The sequence below is a fragment of the Pseudopodoces humilis genome, chromosome 2, assembly GCF_049639895.1.
Source record: "Pseudopodoces humilis isolate 2021_Gansu_Grassland_sample_001 chromosome 2, ASM4963989v1, whole genome shotgun sequence".
Lineage (NCBI taxonomy): Eukaryota > Metazoa > Chordata > Aves > Passeriformes > Paridae > Pseudopodoces > Pseudopodoces humilis.
Genome location: NC_142201.1, coordinates 39,598,761 through 39,617,392, shown reverse-complemented (window position 1 = coordinate 39,617,392; position 18,632 = coordinate 39,598,761). Strand labels below are relative to the sequence as shown.

Here is an 18,632-nt window from a genome sequence, read left to right as displayed (position 1 = left end):
TTCTGCTTGCCACTGGTAACAGCTGAGCATACAAACGTTTGTGAAGGTGAGTTTTTTCAGTGTATGAGACACAGTAACATATAATTGCAGGAAGTGGCAAAATACAGTATGCAAACATACTGGAAGTTATATGCCAAAGAGCTCCTTATATGTACTCTTACTAGAAATATGGCTTTAATATAGTTAATAATGCTTTAGCTATGAAATCTGAATACTTTGAAAAACAGCCTTTTTTTCCCAAGGAAAACAGGTATTGAGAAAAAGCAATAAAGTCTGTGTTATTTCTACATTTAGATGTGTAAATAAGCCTGCAATGTAAACTGGACCTCCACACAGATTCAGGTTCAAAGTAGGACTTCCTTTGCATCAGCAGACTCTTTTCCAATAATAGAGTTACAAAGGTGGTTCTTCTTGTGCTGATGGAATGTGTTACATGATTAAAAGAAAAGAGGATGTTGTGTGTTTTGCCAGCTGTTTAAAGTTTTTTTCATTAAGAAAATGAATCAGTGCCAGAAAGAACAGCAAGCAAAAGACAACTAGCAAGCTATTGATTAAGGGGCTTTTTTTTTTTCATCTTGGTGTGTGTTTTCCTTTTTCAGCCCACATTTCCAGTGGGTCCCACAATAGGAACGAACACGGCTATTAGCTTTGCTCCTTACCTAACGCCAGTAACACCAGGAGTTGGCTTAGTCCCGACTGAGATCCTACCCACGCCGCCTGTCATTGTTCCTGGAAGTCCACCGGTTTCAGTCCCCAGTTCAACTGCTACCCAGAAACTCCTCAGGACTGATAAACTGGAGGTACTGTAGACTCCACTGTGACTATAAGTACATGCTCTGTTAGGCTGTGTGAGAGATCATGGAGAGTGTAATTGTTGTTTTAGAAGCAAAGCTTAAATTTAGTTGCTACAGATAAAAAAACTTGTAACCAGGCAGGATTTCTGCACTTGCAGCCAGTGGTAATTAAATACTGTTATTTTTAAGGTAATGGTTTTGCTTATATTTAATACACAGACATCAACATGAGTTTTCATTTTATTTAAAGTTCATCATCTCAAGAAATCTCAGGTATACGTGCCTGTAATGGCATCCCTTGATGAAATATCTAACAAGCGCATTTTTTATTTCACTAATAATTGCCTTGGTTTTTCTGCACTGATAATAAGGGAATTTTATAGCTTTATGGATTGATATTAGGGGAATGGCTGCCAGTGCTGAAGGGACAAGCCCCCAGCTATGTGCAGAGCCTCCCAGCTGTTACTGGATCACTGCGTGGCTGGACTCAGTGGAATCTGTGATCTGAGTACACAAGAAAGCCAAATGGTTCTTGCAGAAATTAATGTCTTTTCCCAAAAGCCTAAGCACCAGTGTCTAGAGCACATTTCTTCTTAGGAAAATCAGTGTGTTCATTCTGCCCATTTTTGAAAATTATTTTTAAGTAGGCTGCCAATTTTGTTTGTAGACTCCATAAAAAATACATTGCATCTGTATTTTCCCTGGGTTTCAGCAAGAGGAACTCCTTCCTTACCAGTCAACCTGCAAGAGTACGAAGTGTAGTCAGAGACAAAATATTTTGTGATTTCCAGCTAGTTTTGCAGGAGCAGTTACATGAGTAAGTATCATCCTTCCCAGCTGCTTTCTAAACAGGAGAAAGGAAAGGTATTTGGGAGTGCTTCTGTTGCATGTTAAGTTTATTCAGTACCAGAGAGCTACCTGAGGAGCCAAGAGCATAAGGGTAAAATAGGTGCACTCCATTCACCCACCAAAAGATGAAGTGTTTATTAAATTGAAGTTGCTGTAAAACTTGAACAGGGGAAGGGGGCAGGTCTGTCTTTTGGGGCCGTGGGACACTCCTTGCTCTGTTCACGTTGCCCCAAGCTGTGCCCCTGCAACACATGTTGTTTTGCACGTAGGTGTGCAGGGAGTTCCAGCGGGGGAACTGCGCGCGTGGAGAGACTGATTGCCGCTTTGCACATCCGGCAGACAGCACAATGATTGACACAAACGACAACACCGTAACCGTGTGTATGGATTACATAAAAGGTCGTTGCATGAGGGAGAAATGCAAGTATTTTCACCCTCCTGCACATTTGCAGGCCAAAATCAAAGCGGCGCAACACCAAGCCAACCAGGCTGCAGTGGCAGCCCAGGCAGCTGCGGCAGCTGCGACTGTGATGGTAAGTGCTGGCATGTATGGCTGCCTTTTTTCTTGATGCCTATTTTGCTTTGATTTAATGCTGTTTGCTTATACTTTCTTTTATCTTTTGCCTCTTTTTAAATTTTTTTGAATTTTTCTTTTTTTTTATTTTGGTGAAAGATAAGAATTTATAAAATTAGTACTATTGCTTGATGGGAGGAAGCACTTACTTTTCTTTATGCCCTTATTTTGATGCTGTATTTCTATCCAAGACAGTGAAGCAAATGACACTCTATACCACTTCTGTTCTCTGCCTTAATTATATGTAAATTTTCCCCAAGTATTTCCAAACAGAAACAAAACTGATAAGCTTCAGTGTTCCCAGGAAAATAAGGACGCATATGCTGTTTTAGCTCTTTGACGGCAGATATACATGTGGAAATTTGGAAGAAAAGCAGAGAGAGAACGTTTGCTTCAGAGATCAGTAGTTGAGCAGAAATCTGCATTGAGATTTAGCACAGTCCACCTTAGAAATGAGACAACCAGCCAGCCACCTTGGCCTCACTGTACTGGTAGTGGAGAAAAATCAGGACATTCATCTGATCTACCATTAGTGCCTGCCTGAGGATGAGAAAGAACTGCCCTCTAGAGATCTACAACTATCTCCAATGACTAAAAAGTGTTGCCTGTATCTTTTTTGAACTTTGGTTAAATACACTTCATGCCTAGAGACTTCTTGACTTTACTGCTGTTATGGGTCTGTTACTTGAATCGTGAGGTTTTAAAGTAGTGAACTATAATGGGAATCATTAGGAAAGAAACATTGTGGCTACAGTCAGAAGAAAAGAGTGAGAGCTTTTATTTTCAGATATTTAAACCTCTTACTTAAAACTGTTCAGACAAGACAGCTCACCCTTTCATCAGGATTGGATTCCTCTTACAGTTGCTACCAGGAAAGTTGATGAATTTACAGTGGTATTGATAAAGTTAAATAAATTGAACATGCAGGATCTGACTTAAGAGACAAAACTGCTGGCAGCAAATCAAAGAATCATTGTCCTCATTGCTGGCAGTGGACGAATAATTAAGCAGATGTGGTTTGTGGACTTGTGGGCAGTGCATACAATAGTTATAGACAATACAGTTATTCTCTGGTTAAAAAGCCTACCAGAAACACAATACAGTACAGTACATAACTACCCCAAGCTATTGTATTTAACGAATTAGAAAAGACCAGACTTTTTTGAAGGACAAAGGGTAAGTTATGTAAGAAAGTAAACCACTGAACAGAATATTTCTTAAGTTCTAATATTCTTCCTCTAATAGTATCCACAGCCTGTGTTTCAAATTGGATGATTTTTAGTTAAAGCTTCCTGTGCTTGCAGAAATTGAATACCATCTGGAAATTAAGGCAGAGAAGATTGCGTTTTTATTCTGATTAGCTTCTGTTGTGCAATATTTATTGTTCATTTGGAGAATGTAGTATTTCTAGGCACTATACTAAATAAGAAAGGAGAGAGATGAGGGGATTAATTTTTTTTGCACTTCAGTAATGGTTGCAGATATATATCCTGTGGTTTTAAATAAGGCTTAATTAGAGTTGCATTAGTCTCAAAGCAAGATGAAGCATCTTTGGAAATACAGAATGGAAATGTTAGCAGTCTAATGTCACAGGAGAAGGCAACAGGGACCTGTAATTCAGGGGTAACATTTTACAGAGAAATATGTAAAAAATATTCCAGCCCATTTCCCCTGCTTAAGCAGGGGAGCTAGAGGAGATTGCCCAGGATGTGCCTGCTTGGTTTACTAAAGTCTCTAAGGATGGAAATTCCATAACTTGAAAACGTGCTCCATACTTCCAGTAAAAAGAAATGCCTTTTTTTTTTATCGTACATTTAAATGGAATTTCCTTTATAGATATTTGTTTCCATTGCCTCTTCTCCTGTCCCTGGGCACCACTGGCTCCATCTTTACCCTGAAATCAGGTATTTGTGTACCCTGATGAGATTCCTCTGTATCTTCTCCAGGCTGAATTCAGTCCCTTGATCATCCTTCAGGTCCTTTATGGGAGTGTTTTCTGGTACACCTGTATCTTTCTTGTACTGGGGTGTCCAGTCCTGGACAGAGTGCTCCATATGTGACCTCACCAGGGCTGAACAGAGGGGAAGAATCACCTCCCTCCACCTGTTGGTGATACTCTTCCCAGTGCAGCCCAGCATGCCATCAGCTGCCTTTGCTTATGAGGGTGCATTGCTGGCTTGGTGTCCACCAGGAATTTTAGGGTATTTTCTGCCAAACCTTTGTGGGCCCCAGCATGTATTGGTGCCTTGTGATGTTCTTCCCCAAGTGCAGGTCTTGATATTTCTCTTTGTTGGACTTAGTAAAGTTCCTCTGTGCCCATTTCTCCTGACTTTCTAGGCCCTGTGAGCAGTAGCACATCTATCTTGTCCATCAGCTATCAACCACTCCTCCAAGTTTCACACCACTGGTGACTGGCCTCCAGCTGGGCTCTGTGTTCCTGGTCACATCCCTCTGAGCCTGGCACGTGAGACAATTGTCAGTCCACCTCCCTGTTTCCCATTTAGCCCATGATAAATAAATTTGTCTGTGAGGATGAAATGGCATTGAAAATCAAGGGAAGCAACATCCAATGCTCTCCCTTCACCTAGTCTTATCCTAGTGTATCAGGCTGGTTAAGCACAATTTCCTTGTCACAAATCTAGGCTGACTACTTCTCATCATTGTCTTGGCCTTCATGTGTTTGCAGTTGGTTTTCAGGAGGATTTGCTCAGTTGCTTTCCCAGGGACTGAGGTGAGACTGACCAACCTGTCAGTCCTCAGGCGGAGGCACTTTTTGAAGATAGGAGTGTCATTTACTTTCTTACAGTCTTTGGGAATTTCCCCCAGTCACAGGGATCTTTCAAATATAATTAAGAGTAACCTTGCAGTGACATTGGCCAGCTCCCTCAGCACCCAGGGTGCATTCTTTTAGTTCCTATGGGTTTGTGTACATACTTGTTTATTAACAAGTTACATACTTGTTCCCTAGCCTGATCATCCTCCTCCAAGGGAAAATCTTTTTCACTTCAGACTTTCCCACTGGTCTCCCACTAGCCTGAGGGCTAGTCTTGCCAGTAAAGACTGAGATGGAAAGGATTTTCAGAACCTCAGCCTGCTCCATGTCCCATGTCACCAGGTTGCCTGCCCCATTCAGCTGTGGAAACATATTTTCTCTAGTCTTCCTTTTGTTGGTGAGAAGCCCTTCTGGTTGTCTTTCATATCCCTTGCCAGATTCAACTCCAGGTGATCTTTGACTCTCCTAACATATCCCTGCAGGGACACAGGGCTGTGTCCCTGTTTCTTCTGAGCCATCTGTCCCTGCTCCCACCTCTTGTGGGCTTTCCTTCTTTTGTTTGTATTCCAGGAGACATTAGAGCATACCAATGTGCTGTATGGCAGGCAAATACTGTGCCTTGGATGTTTGATCATTTTTAACATTATCTTTATTTCCTTTTTGTATCCTCTTCCTCTCCAGCCTGTAGCTATTGATTCATTGGTTGTTAGTTATGTAGATCAAATATTGAGAAGGAGATAATCTGATGGAACAGAAAGAGGCAAAGGTGGTTTTACTATCAGGATGAAATAAAAGAAAATATTAATGTAGGAGAGCAAAATGAGCAGTTTGAAAGCTTGAAAAGAATGGGAGACTACGTGGAAGCAAGGTTGATGAGTATGTTTAGGAACAGATCAAGCCTTCAGGTTGGTAAGACTGAGACTGAATTTGCTGGGGAATATGAGGGGAAAACCAGAAGAAAGCTTCAAAGTAGGAAGGTGATGTTAAGAAGAGCATGGAGAAAAATTGGAGAAAGGCAATACAAACAGAAAGATAATAAGTTAACAAGTGAGACTAGATAAGATCTGTATTTGGATAAAAAGGGTAATTAACTGAAACACTTTACTCTTAGCGATGTAGGTTTGAACTTGTGGAGTTGATTACTGCGTAATGCTGAACTCAGTTGTACTGCATCGCCTCTGTGTAGGCTTCCCTCTGTGGTAGAGGCAGAGTGGCTCTGAGGCTGTGACCCAGGCAGTGGAGTGATGTCCTCTGCAGTGGTACCTGGACAGTGCCCTGCTTAGACAGAAGTCTGTCCAGATCCCCAGTTCAGACTAGGTGTTTATTGTTGTGTCTGGGTTGTGGGCCCAGAGAGATGAGCAGATCCTGTAGATCAGGGTGTGTAATCCAGAAAAATGCTAAAGAAGAGATGAGGAGGGTGTTGAGAAGACTCATGCAACAGAGACAGGAACAAGGAATAAGTAAAATGAGGACTGTCCTGCAAAATACCCTGTTGGCACCTGATAAACTTATGACCGCACGGTGTTTGCATGTGCCTTGTCCTCTTCCCCCACCTCAACTTTTGTTCCCTATTTCCACATACTGATTTCAAGGTAAACATAATCTGCATATTCTAAAAAGAGCTAAATATCAGCCTGTGTTTAAAAAAAAAAAGTAAAAATTTAAATTTCTAAGTAAAATTTCCTTTCCTTTTTAAAAATTTGTAAGAATTATTTACACTATAAAACTTGAAAGTAATATTTGAAAATTTTTTTTACAGAATGCTGTCATGTCAGCCATAAGTTTGAATTTACTTTGAAAGAATACATAGATGTATATGTATTTGTACTATGCCTAAATACTTTCTTTTGAAAAATTAATAATGCTGGACTAGTATCATAACTCATATGTTAATGTTGGCTTATGAACTGGGAGCCCGATTTTACTTCCTGCTCCTGAAGCTAATACTGAAGGTTATAGAAAAATTTAGAAAGTATGTTTTCGATTCTGAAAGATCTTTTTCCCTCTCAATGTAATGTGGTAAGTTACAAGATAAAAAAAAATCTACAAATATGACCCAGCTGTAGGAGAAAAGAAAAGGAATTAATGATAAGTTAGTGTAACTGGACATACTATGTACTCTGTTTTGTATTGGCAAAGGAGAACCTCTCTCGTTCTGACCACTGAATGATACACTTCTCTAAATTAAAAAACACTCACCTTGTAAGCACTGATATCAATAGCTTTTGTAATGCATTACAACTTAACACTAGTGTTTTGTATCTGAAAATGTAGCCTCCCAAATCAATTTTCCCACTTCAAAATGTGACTGAACTAACTTATCAGGAATTCCAATAGGTGTATCCTTAAAACTTTCTGCATCTCTGTGAAGTGTTTATATGATGCTTAATAGTGTCTGCAAGCTGCTGTTTTACTCAACTTTCCTGAATTTCAAACATCTATATTTTACTCTCTTATATGCTTTTAACTAAGGTATAGTAGATGCATTTTTGCTTCGGTACTAATTCAAAATGTAATATTCATTTCTTTAGAAGACATTTTTGTTGTTGTGCATGCCTAGTGTTTTGTATGTTGTATATTGCATTCAGAATATTTTTTTCCTTCTCACCTATCCACAAATGCAATGCCGTTCCCATGACGCACCTCTGCTTGCTGTTTACCTGTATGTTAATTCGCTTGACTCCCATTGGCCCACTGCCATCATGTGCTCGCTGCCTGTTATTAAAAGACTCAGTCGACTGCCAAAGCAATGAAGCGACCTCTCGAAGCAACTGTAGACCTGGTACTTTGACCTTTCACCTTTTGCTTTGCATGTAGCTTTTTTTTTTTGTTTTGTTCTGTTTATTTTATTAGAATTTTTTTTTTTTCCTTCAGAGAAGCAACTAATGAAATTTGTATCGCTTTACTTTTAAAACATCAACCGGAAATTATTTCACATACTCGTTAATTTACCGGAAGCTCTATTTATCCATCTCATTCTCATACGTAATAGACTGCAGACGATTTAGTTTGGTTCCTAACACAGTTTCATCTTTTTTAAATCTCTCATGAAAAGTCGAATTGAGATAAAACTGCTTTTGTAATTGAAAACGCGTAACGTAATCCATTAATCTGTATAATAATAGGAAACTATATTTAAATTTAAAAATAAAATAAAATACTTGGCAATGAAACACAAGTGGTTTTTTCTCCCTGTAATATTTGAAAACCTACTTAAAGGCAATGCCATTTTCGTTGCTTTAAAGCAAACGTTTCTTTTCAGTAGTTGTGCTGCTACAGTTCTAGGTTAATAGTACCATGCTTTTGCTACCAATAACAAAATTTCACTCATTTTACATTGCTGTGCTTTGAGTTAATATGCATGGCGAGGCATCTTTAGCTGCTTTAAAAAATAGTAAGTTTTTGTATTTATGTATATGTTATGGACAAGGTCTTAAAAATGGCGCCATTTTAACTAACTTTCTTATTTGCAGGCCTTTCCTCCTGGTGTTCTTCACCCTTTACCAAAGAGACAAGCACTTGAAAAAAGCAATGGTGCCAGTGCCGTTTTCAATCCCAGTGTCTTGCACTATCAACAGGCTCTTGCCAATGCTCAGTTGCAGCAACATGCAGCGTTTATCCCAACAGGTATGTTGTATCCACATGGAACCGGTTTTGTGTCCCTGAGGTAGCCTCTGTGTCAGGCAGTTGCACTTAACAGAAGGTTTTATTATGCTCCCTGCCCCACTTGAGGTGAAGTCTGCTCAGATGATTGCACATTATTTTAATTCCTCTTGCAAAGGACAAGAATTCAAGCAGAAATTTCAACACACCGTTAAAGCTGCTTTTTTGCACATTCATAGCCTTGCTCATCATTCTCCAGAGTTTGCCCCTTTTTGCCTACCGTAAATTGGCCAGATTTTTATTAATATCTGTTTCCACTAACAAAAATGCTGGAAAAGCATCGTGCTTCAGAGATGCACAGAATCCTCCTGCTCCCTCAGCTGCTGTCTTGCAGCTGTGGGGATTTCCCCAGCCGCACACGAGCACCCTGAGAAAGGGAACACCAGCCATAAACTTCCAGTCAATACCTGCGTGGAAGCACAGCGTGGCAAAACACGTTGCTCCCTGTGGCTGCACTAAAGGGCTTTCAGGCATCAGATGAATTTTCCTGGTTTTGGAGCGCCACCAGAACTTTTCCTAGCATTTGTGGCTCATAGCTGGGGTTATAATTCTTCACAGGGATGATCTAAAGATGAGTGAATGTAAATTATATTTCAGTGCTCAGAGCTCTGTGAAAATCAGAGCATTCAGAGATGGCTTGACCTGTACCCTGGCTTGGTAGCAGGGCTTCTCTTTAACTCCACGAGAGAAGGGATGTGCTGGGTGCTCGTGTGAGCAGTAGCAACACAACCCTCTAAATTGTGTCAGTCACCCCCACTCCAACTTCCCAAAGGAGAACATCCCTCCTAAGGAATTCTGTGATTTCATTCATAATTAACAAATTACGTATTTTAGTGTCAGGGTGTTCTTGAATGTGAACTTCAGAATAGTTTAAAACTACGTGTTTGCAAATGTGCTCGACATTTCAGCAGTGTTATTTTAGTTTATAGAAATAATGTCAGTTAAACAAGGAATGAAAGGCAACACATGATCATTTCCCAATCTATCAGCATTCCCATATGTTTTTAAAGATAAAAAACAAACACAGATGGCTTTGACTTCATGGAATTTTTCTATAAGGCCTCAGTAACAACCTTGGAGCCTGCCCCCGTATTTGTAATAGTAAGTAATAGCATAGCCTTATTTTTAGCACATTGGTGCACCAGAATATCTGTGGCAGAAAACACACTGACATTTATGGGAGTGTTTGAAAAAAAATAAATAAATGGTGAGACTGCCTATTTGGACATGAATGGAAGACTGCCCTGTGCTTACAGAACATACAGAAATGTCCACGAATTTATTTTACATTCAAACTATGAGAATTTGTACCATGATAGGTAGTTTTCCTTCTTAAGCACTCCCTTTCAGGGCTTATTCCTCTTATTTGCAATTGACAAGGACTTCAAATTAACTATGGAAAATACAGTAGTTTAAACCTTTTAGAGTGAAAAAGCATTTGGATATTTTCCAGACTTTTGGAATGTTCATGCTTCCTTAAGTAGCTCACTTTTTGTACTTTTTCTTGTCCATCCTTCTTTCCAGCTAATTGTTGCAATTCTAGTTTTAGCTGACAAATTTCTGGTGGTAGGAAGGGTGGATCTTGGAACCAAACCTTAAGGGACAGGTTGTTGTCAAGCCCCAAAACAAGTGCATGAAAAAAAAGAAGAAACAGAGGTATAAAATAGCAGATGGAGCCCAAGCCCCAGAGTAGAAAACCTTTCTTAAAGTCATGAACCTCCTGCTCTTTTCAAACACCATCAGCTCCAAGGAAGGATATTAAGGAGAGGAGTGGGGTATGGGAGGAGTTCAGGAAAGGGGAACACCCTCTGTAAGAGTGGGTGTCATGAGCTTTCCATTAAAGATGATACATCTGATATTCCCACATTTCCTGGGAAGGTTGAATTTGGTGGGTGTAAGGACTGTCATGCAGCCCACATCTGAGGAGCGATGCATGACATTATCTGTTGGATTTTAAATGATTATGTGATATTTTCTAAACTGGTATAATTTTCAAATGTGTTCCTTGTGTGTGTGTGCGCGTGTGTGTTAAATTTTAAGACAAGTTTTGCTGCTGGAATATATATAAAACTTAATTGTTTTATATAACTTCTCTGCTTTCTTAACCACTGGCTCCCCTAATAAAAAGTGTGGGGCTTGACTTAGCATGGCTTACCTCTGAAGTTCTGCACTTTGTTTGTTTCACATCAGTTTGATTGCTTTGTCACCTTCTCCTTATTGTTTGGTGAACGATCTTAAAAACAGCAGATCTTTTCTCTCTTCCCATTGCTGTTTGTTAGTGTTTCTATAGCCTCTAGAGGAGGAACTTTGTGTATTCTCTGGGGACTGTTCTTGGGTAAGGTCATTCATAGTCACGCAAGTCCTGCGATGGTCCGATACGGGGCTGCAGTAGTGATTCAGCAGGAATACAGGGAGCATATTTGATTCTGTGTCAAATATGCACCTACCTGGCACTAGCCTCCTTACCTGCTTGCCTTCACCAGCTTGCTGTATGCACTGTACTGGAAATAGGCTGATCTCTTCCTTTCATTTGGCCTTTCCAGAAAAGTTAAAGGTGGGCTAGGCACCAAAGCCAAACTGCATGGCAGGTGAGCAGTCATCCCACAGCATCTCTGAGGTGTTCTGGGAGCCTTCTGCTGGAATGTTACACACTTTGAGGTGTTTAGCTTGGGACTTGTCAAAGTACTGTTTTCTTTGTGTTAAGAATGAGTACATTAACATTAAACACATAAAAAAATTGGTGAATGTTGATCTGCACAACATTGAGCTGTCTGAATTATGCAATGAGTTGTAAAAGTCCCAAATACTGTGATCTTTAACTAAAGATGTTTTAATAAACAAAAACCTGTTGCTGCAATAGCACTAAGTCAAAGGATACTATTAATAAAGCAAAAAAGTTTATGAAGTATCTTGAATATGTACAGAAACATGCCAAAACCCACACAGTACATATTAAAGGAGTTTAGTAAGAACACAATCACCTTTTTGTGTTTAAGCAAAACTGTGAATGACCTTACAGTTTCATTTAACTAACTTACTTCTCTGTGGTTATGCTTGAATCTCACTTTGAATGTTAACTCTAAACAGCTAACCTGTTTCTTCCCTTTATCCACTTTTTTCACCTATCATTGCATGACACGCAGGGTCAGTTTTGTGCATGACACCCGCTACCAGTATTGGTAGGTTCCAAATTTCTTTATTGATCTCTTTTTTTTATACTGTATATGATGTATATTCACTTGTTTCAAAAATCCTAGGCAAGATTTAGCCACTGGCTAGAATTAAAGGTTCACTTGTCCTTCTGGTTGACTTTGCAGAGTGTTTAGATTTGTAGATGAAAGCTGCAATTTAGACATATCACCTGCTATAACAACTACACTGCAAAAGCATAATACCATGAATTCCAGTCTGCTTTTCAGTTTTCGAAGTTTTATTTCTCTTTATATTTTATATTGTCTAGTACTATAAAATCATAAAATACAAGAAAAAGCCAGCAAATTTCATCAGTGTTTTAAAGTTTCATAGTGGTGTGCCTATTTCTCCTTTGCTGTGTGTTAGAAAGTTTTATCAGCGTTTCCCAGACATGCCTACTTTGATCCACAGAGGTTCTGTTGAGACTTGTGATCTGAATCTCACTCCTTCTTTAAATATATTTGCAGCTTGAAATTAACATTTTGGGCATGCAAAGTGGAAGTCCAATGCAACAGCCTCTGAGACAAAAAAGTAGTCTTTCTCTGTTGCCCTATCCCAGTGATTTTATTTTTGGGTTTTGGGCCTACTCACATAAACAGTTAAAATATCAAGCCTTTAAAACATCAAATTAATAATTCCCCCATGAAGATGCTGATTAAAATTCATTCTTAAAATGAGCAAAAGCAGTGTCTTTCACAAAATCGATCTTGCTTTTTTAGATCAAACAAAGTAGTATACATATCAGGATAATTATTATCTTCACTCTCCTGATTTTTGCCTCAAGCAGATGGTAATTTAACTCTGATAAAGTTGAAGAGTTATGCAGTGCTAGTAGGAAAAAAACACATTAATTGGATTATAAAGGAAGACAGCGAGTATCTAGCTTACTTCAAAATGAAGATACATGAGAATAATTCATTTTTAATTGTGTTTAAAAATTAAGATGAACATTTAATGGTTTTCTTCCCAGTATATACCACTGGGATTTTTTAAGTTGGATTTTAATTTGGAGAGCTTTGTAGCTGCACTGGGGGAAAACAAATTGTGCACGTAACAATCCGCAGGTAACGGGCTATTTTGGTAAAGGCCTCATTTGCACAAATAATCTTCTTCTTAGAAACAACACTTGCATTTTCAGTGGTCCTTACTCTTTTTTTTCTGGGAATCGCCGATTGTGTTGACAACCTTCCTTTAATTGTACTTGTAATAAGCTATTTTCCCTTTTTTTTTATTTCTCCGCCACGCTTTCTCGCTTTGCACTGTGATTGCATGCCATCTGCCGGTTTAACCCATGACGATGGCTTGCCGCTCTTGATATTCACCATGCCAAAAATACCACTTCTCTTACCATAATGCTGCACCCTCCTGTTCATTGCTTCCATGGTTCCCCTCCTGAAAGTACCCATGATGCACAACGCTACGGCCGCCACTGTCTCTGCAGCAACAACTCCTGCAACAAGTGTTCCCTTCGCCGCAACAGCCACAGCAAATCAGGTTTGCTCCTTTTAAAGCTTTCTTTCACAAGATCCTGAACTCTAAATGAGTGCTGAGATTTTTATTTTAATTTTTTTTAACAAAAAAAATTCTCACAGAGAATTTTTTTTTTATTATTTCTGTGTTTACCCCATCAAATTTTACTTTTATTTTTAAGTCGTTTATAGCAAGTGTTTGTGGGACAGGTTGCACTTATTTAGAGTTAACATTTGTTGCAAATAATGATGTAGCTGTGTTTTGTGTTGCGATGTTTGTACCTAATTATTGTGTAATTAACCCAGCTGGAGTTAGAATCACCGTAGTACTGGACTACTTACAAAAGTCTATTATTAACTCCTAAGTTCAAAAAGAAAGATCATCACAGGTTTCAAATGTTCAGGTGTGTTAATGTAGCCTTCTCCTATAGGTGTGGAAGTGACTAATTTGTAAGTTTGGAAGCTGTCAAAAATGACAAGCAGGACAAGGCAACTGGAAAAAATATTGAAGGTTTTCTGTAAATATTAGTCATCAAAACAGCAATCAAGATATTTATGACTATGCCTGCTTTATATTTGAATGTGTATCTTTAACCTGGGAATTATATTTCCCTAAGGAAGAACGTTGATAGAAAGAATCCCAAGGGTTATGGTCTGAGGTAGGCTAGGAAAGATGATACTTCTCTTCTTCTGCAGTCTACATTACTGGGAGTTTTCATTTTGGTTGGGTTTTCCCTCCTCCTTTAGGACCTTGTTCCCAGAGAAGACATATCTGTTGCAGTGTGTAGCTTTGACCCTTCTGTTGGGGCAATTCCCACCCTGATGTGCCAGGAGAGGAGTTTGCACAGCAGTTGGGTCATTCTGGCTTTTCTGGTTCTGGGACCATGCTCAGGCACTTCCACCTGAGATGTGCTTCCCCTCAGGTTCTGAGAGGTCAGATGGAAAAGGAAGCAAGCAGATTTGCTCACCAGAAGAAAGCAAAGGGTTGTGTCCCCATTACCTTTCCTTGTGTTGCTCCTGGACAGACTGACAAGCTTGTGGCAGACTCTGTAGAAATGCTGTCCTGTTGGTTCCTTCCCCTCCACTTGCCAAGGACTTAGAGAGAAATCAGTGAAAATGTTTTGCTTAATAATATTATACTAACAGGTTTATTTTTTTTTACTAGCATTCCCAAAACTATTTAAGTATCCCATGGAAAAATAGAAGTCTAGTGTAAGAGTTTATTTTTACTAATTTAGGAAAAATATACTACCTCTGAAATACATCCTACTTTCTTAAAGAAACACAAACCAGTCCACTTTTTTTTTTTTTAAGGTTCTTTTGCCAACATTGTGATGTTTTTGCTTCTAGCATTTTCATCAAAAGAGGGTTGTTATTTTGTGCTTGCTTTTCTGAGAGCTAGCTTGTAAAAAATGCTTGGGAGAAGGATGAAAGTACAGCAGGCAAAGGGTGAATTACATGGTCCTTCCCAGAACTGTCTACAGCAGAAAATGGTTTGGTGGTATCCAGTGTAGTTTGGTGATCTCCAGGTGGTGACAGACAGACTTGAAGATGCTAAGGGACTAAGGGAAAAAGGGATGATTTAGGGAGGGGTTCAGCCAGGGACCCTCTCCAGCACAGGAATGCAGCTTGGGCAGCTCTACCACCTGCACTTCTGAGTGCCAGAGGGGGCGACTGTGGCTGAAGGTAGAATAAATACATGGATGCCCACACAAGGATCAGTAAGCAGTTTTTTGTTTTGTTTTGTTTTTTTTCTTTTTTTTGTTAATGGGAACACTTTCACACAATTAAGTAGTGCCACCAAGAAGACAGAGGTGTGCCTTAATGCTCTCTCATCTAGCAGGATGGTAGGCAAAGACCTTTCTTTCCCAGTGCAGATTTTGTTTGCACTGGAGGATTATAGCATCTCAAATTTAACAGGAGTTGTAGAAAGTGTCTGTATTTATCTAGTACATATATTTGTGTGTCTGTACATACAGTTCCATGCTGAAATTAATGGATGGTTCCACAGGAGGATAGGTTTTCACTTGTTTGACTTTAGCCATTTGTAAGTTTGGCATCTAGTTCATCTGCTCTTCTGGAAGTCCATGTTAGGGCAGGGTAAATTGCCCTGGAGGGTCCTGCCTCTGTCCCTTGCCTGTGGAATGAGTGTAGGTGTGTTACCAAAGCTCTGCACCACTGCATGTGGAGGAAATGAGTCTCACCTAAGGAGCTCGTTGGCTTCTGTAGCATGTGCCATCACAGTCTTTTTCCTCACTCCTGTCTTTGTTTTAGTCATTGTAAGTCTTTAAAAGCTACTGTAAAAAAACCCATGTATTTCAAAGTAGGGAAAGTAGTAGTATCTCCTTCTTTATAAGAGACAAAACTTCAAGTTTTCTGTTTATTTACAACATCCTAAGATTGGAGACAAAGCTACAGTGCTATGAAAGCCCCACAGTAACACTGTGGCACAAATTCTCAGTATTTCTTTTTACTGAGAAACACAGCAGGAGCAGGTTATTACTTTGCTGATTAACATTACTCTTTTCATGGTCATAGCATTCTTTTTGTCCTCTTGTATGGGTTTAAACTCTCCTGAATATTTCAGGAAAGGACTTTTTTTTACTCCCAACTAGATAAAATTTCCTTTTCTAGTCTGTGCCATGCTGCTTTACATATCTGTGAGTACAGTTTCCTCTTTCCAGTGTCCCTACCATTTATTTTTTTTTACAACCTGCAGCCTTCAGCTTGTCCCATTTCAGCGCCCATGGCTTCTCCTCACAATTCCAAGCATGAAAAGAAAGTTGTAGCAGAGCTTAATCATTTATCTTAGTATCATTTAGTTTAGTATTTTGACCTGGGGAAAGATTGCTGGTCTTCCTTGGATTCAGTATGATGATCTCAGTGCCTTTGAAGCACAAGCAGAAGGGAGAAGTCAACATCCCAAAAGTTATGGAGTCTCAGCTGATGGCTAATAAAACATAGTAACTCCATTGGGTCCAGTAAATCATTTAGTATGTGCTATCAGCTTGTATTTTGAAAAAAAAATTTCATTATGCCATGTCTTCTGTATATCCTTTCTTTCAGAAAATAACATGAATAAGAGTTCAAATAATACAAGGAAGAGTTCTTAATTAAGACACACCTGCACTGGCACACACTGTCAGTCATGCTTGGCCAGCAGCTCTGGGCATTGTGTGTTCAATATATGGCACAAGGCACATGAGAGGATTGTGTAAAGTTAAAGGCTGTGTACATCTGTACAGGGTGACACCATTAAGAATATATGGAAAATTTGGCATCTCTTGCTTTTCCTTTCTTACAAAGGTTAGGTTTTAAAAATAATTTTCTTGCAGTGTACTTCAGAGGGGAAGAGAATTGCTTTGGCGTAATGCAATGTAAACAGGATGCAGCAAAAGTGCTTTAGCAAACCCTGTTTTACAAACTCTGATTAAAATCTTTCTCTGATGATACAAGAGCTGATGCTGTTGCTGTTCACTCAAGGCAGTACCCTGCTTACTGTAGCTGCTAGGCTGTGGTGAAAGGAAATGGAGGGGAGTGGACTTCAGCTTTCCAGTGAAAGGCAGCTGGAAAGGTACATGTCCAGGACTGGTCAGAGGTAAAAGGCCCTTCCCCTTTTCCTTCTTCCACCCTTCACAATTGCTCCAGCCATTCCTGCCAGGATAGGGTTTGAAGCCTCAGCTGCTTAACCTCAATTCAGCAGTAGATGCTTAATGAACTTTCAGTTCAGTTGTGTGGGGATGCTGACAGTGTTTTCTTGGAGCAAAGTTTGAAGTTGTGTGAAATGATGGCGAGAAGCAGCGTTAGGACATGAATACAGAGGGTTTGGTCCTAGCTCCCTCTAGTGCATGCATGTGGGCAGAGGAACGTAAAATGTCCTGCTTAAAATATTAATACAGTCCTTGTGTGTAAATATATACTTCAGAGATCTTAACAAAGCTTTTGTTATTCCTTCAGCTAGTAGACTAGCAATACTCAAGCAAGCAAGGAAACTGTTACCTGCTGAGCTTCACTCACAGGTAGAATCGCAGAATCATTTAGGTTGGGAAAAAACCTCTAAGACCATCGAGTCAGCTGTTAACCCAGCACTGCCAAGTTCACCACTAAACCATGCCATTAAGTGCAGCAGCTCCACATTTTTTAAACAGGCAGGCTACACATCTTCCTCCAGGCATGGTGACTGCTTTGGGCACTGTTCCAGTGTTTGACAACCCTTCCCATGAAGAAACGTTTCCTTATATCAAATCTAAACCTCCCCTGTTGCAACCTGAGGCCATTTTCTCTCATCCTATCACTTGTTACTTGGGAGAAGAGACCAATCCCCACCTTGGTACCACCTCTTTTCAGGTGGTTGTAGAGGGAAGGAGCAATACTTACTGACTGGTTTTTTGGGCTAAGAATGTACAGTGCTGTAATTTCAGGATGATGCAAAAGTCATAGATCTTAAGGAAAATTATTTTGGAAGTTTGTTTCTCTTCTTGTTTTGCTGTTTGCTTAGTGAGAAAATACAGGGTTAGAAACTTGGGGAAAGGTTAGATAGAGCCTACTTGGAGGTGAGGATGTTCATGTCAATGGAAATGTAGAAAGATGTGACTTCCTCCACCCTGCACACCAAAGATCATTTAACAGAGGATGATTTATCCTGACATTATTTGAGAGTGGTTATTCTGACTTTTGGGGCTGAAGTTCAATTTTAAATAATGGCAAACACCTCCTTGTGGGGACTTTAAATTTCTAAATTAGAAAGCCTCACTACTATTCCATTTATATATATATAGATATATATCTATCTATATATATCTATATATATAGATATATATCTATCTATATCTATATATATAGATAAATCTCAATGAGTCCTACAAGGATTAGGTTAGAACTCAGCTCAAAATTATGACACTTACGTGTTGGTGTCTAAGTATGGGTGTCTACATGCAAGATACAAGTTTAAGTACCCGTTGTAGACTGAAGTTTGTCAGCCCAGCCAGATGAAATCTGGAGAGCAGCCTGGCTTGTCCTTCAGAAGTCTCACAGGGCTTGGTTCAGTTGCCTAAACGTGTGTCTGATGATGTTTAAGATTGTCCTAAGATAACCATGCATGTCTAGGTTACCCAAGACATTTTCACAAGCTTGGCAGATGCAATACAGGACCTACAGACAGATTTGCACACCTACTTCTGAACTGGCAGCTGGATGACAGGCAAGAGACATGAGCCCTTAGCCCAAGTGGTACCAAAACCCTGGTGAGCACATGACCCAAGCCTGCAGGCAGTGATCACATGAAGGGATCTCCAGGCTTTGCTGGCTTACTGACTAAG

The 18,632-nt window shown here is 39.6% G+C and overlaps 1 protein-coding gene across 10 annotated transcripts in view; it reads left to right on the top strand.

The window, feature by feature from the left end:
• MBNL2 (muscleblind like splicing regulator 2) overlaps window positions 1-18,632 on the top strand; it is a 106,541-nt gene that overhangs the window by 75,009 nt on the left and 12,900 nt on the right. For 4 of the 10 annotated variants that reach the window (XM_088052163.1, XM_088052167.1, XM_088052165.1 and 1 more), the window contains 6 exons: window positions 600-800; window positions 1,913-2,176; window positions 7,719-7,772; window positions 8,464-8,617; window positions 11,797-11,832; window positions 13,245-13,339. In XM_088052163.1, the coding sequence (XP_087908289.1) occupies window positions 600-800; window positions 1,913-2,176; window positions 7,719-7,772; window positions 8,464-8,617; window positions 11,797-11,832; window positions 13,245-13,339 (804 nt within the window). The remainder of the gene's footprint in view (window positions 1-599; window positions 801-1,912; window positions 2,177-7,718; window positions 7,773-8,463; window positions 8,618-11,796; window positions 11,833-13,244; window positions 13,340-18,632) is intronic. The other 6 variants (XM_088052166.1, XM_014249273.2, XM_088052168.1 and 3 more) reach the window with 6 other exon arrangements.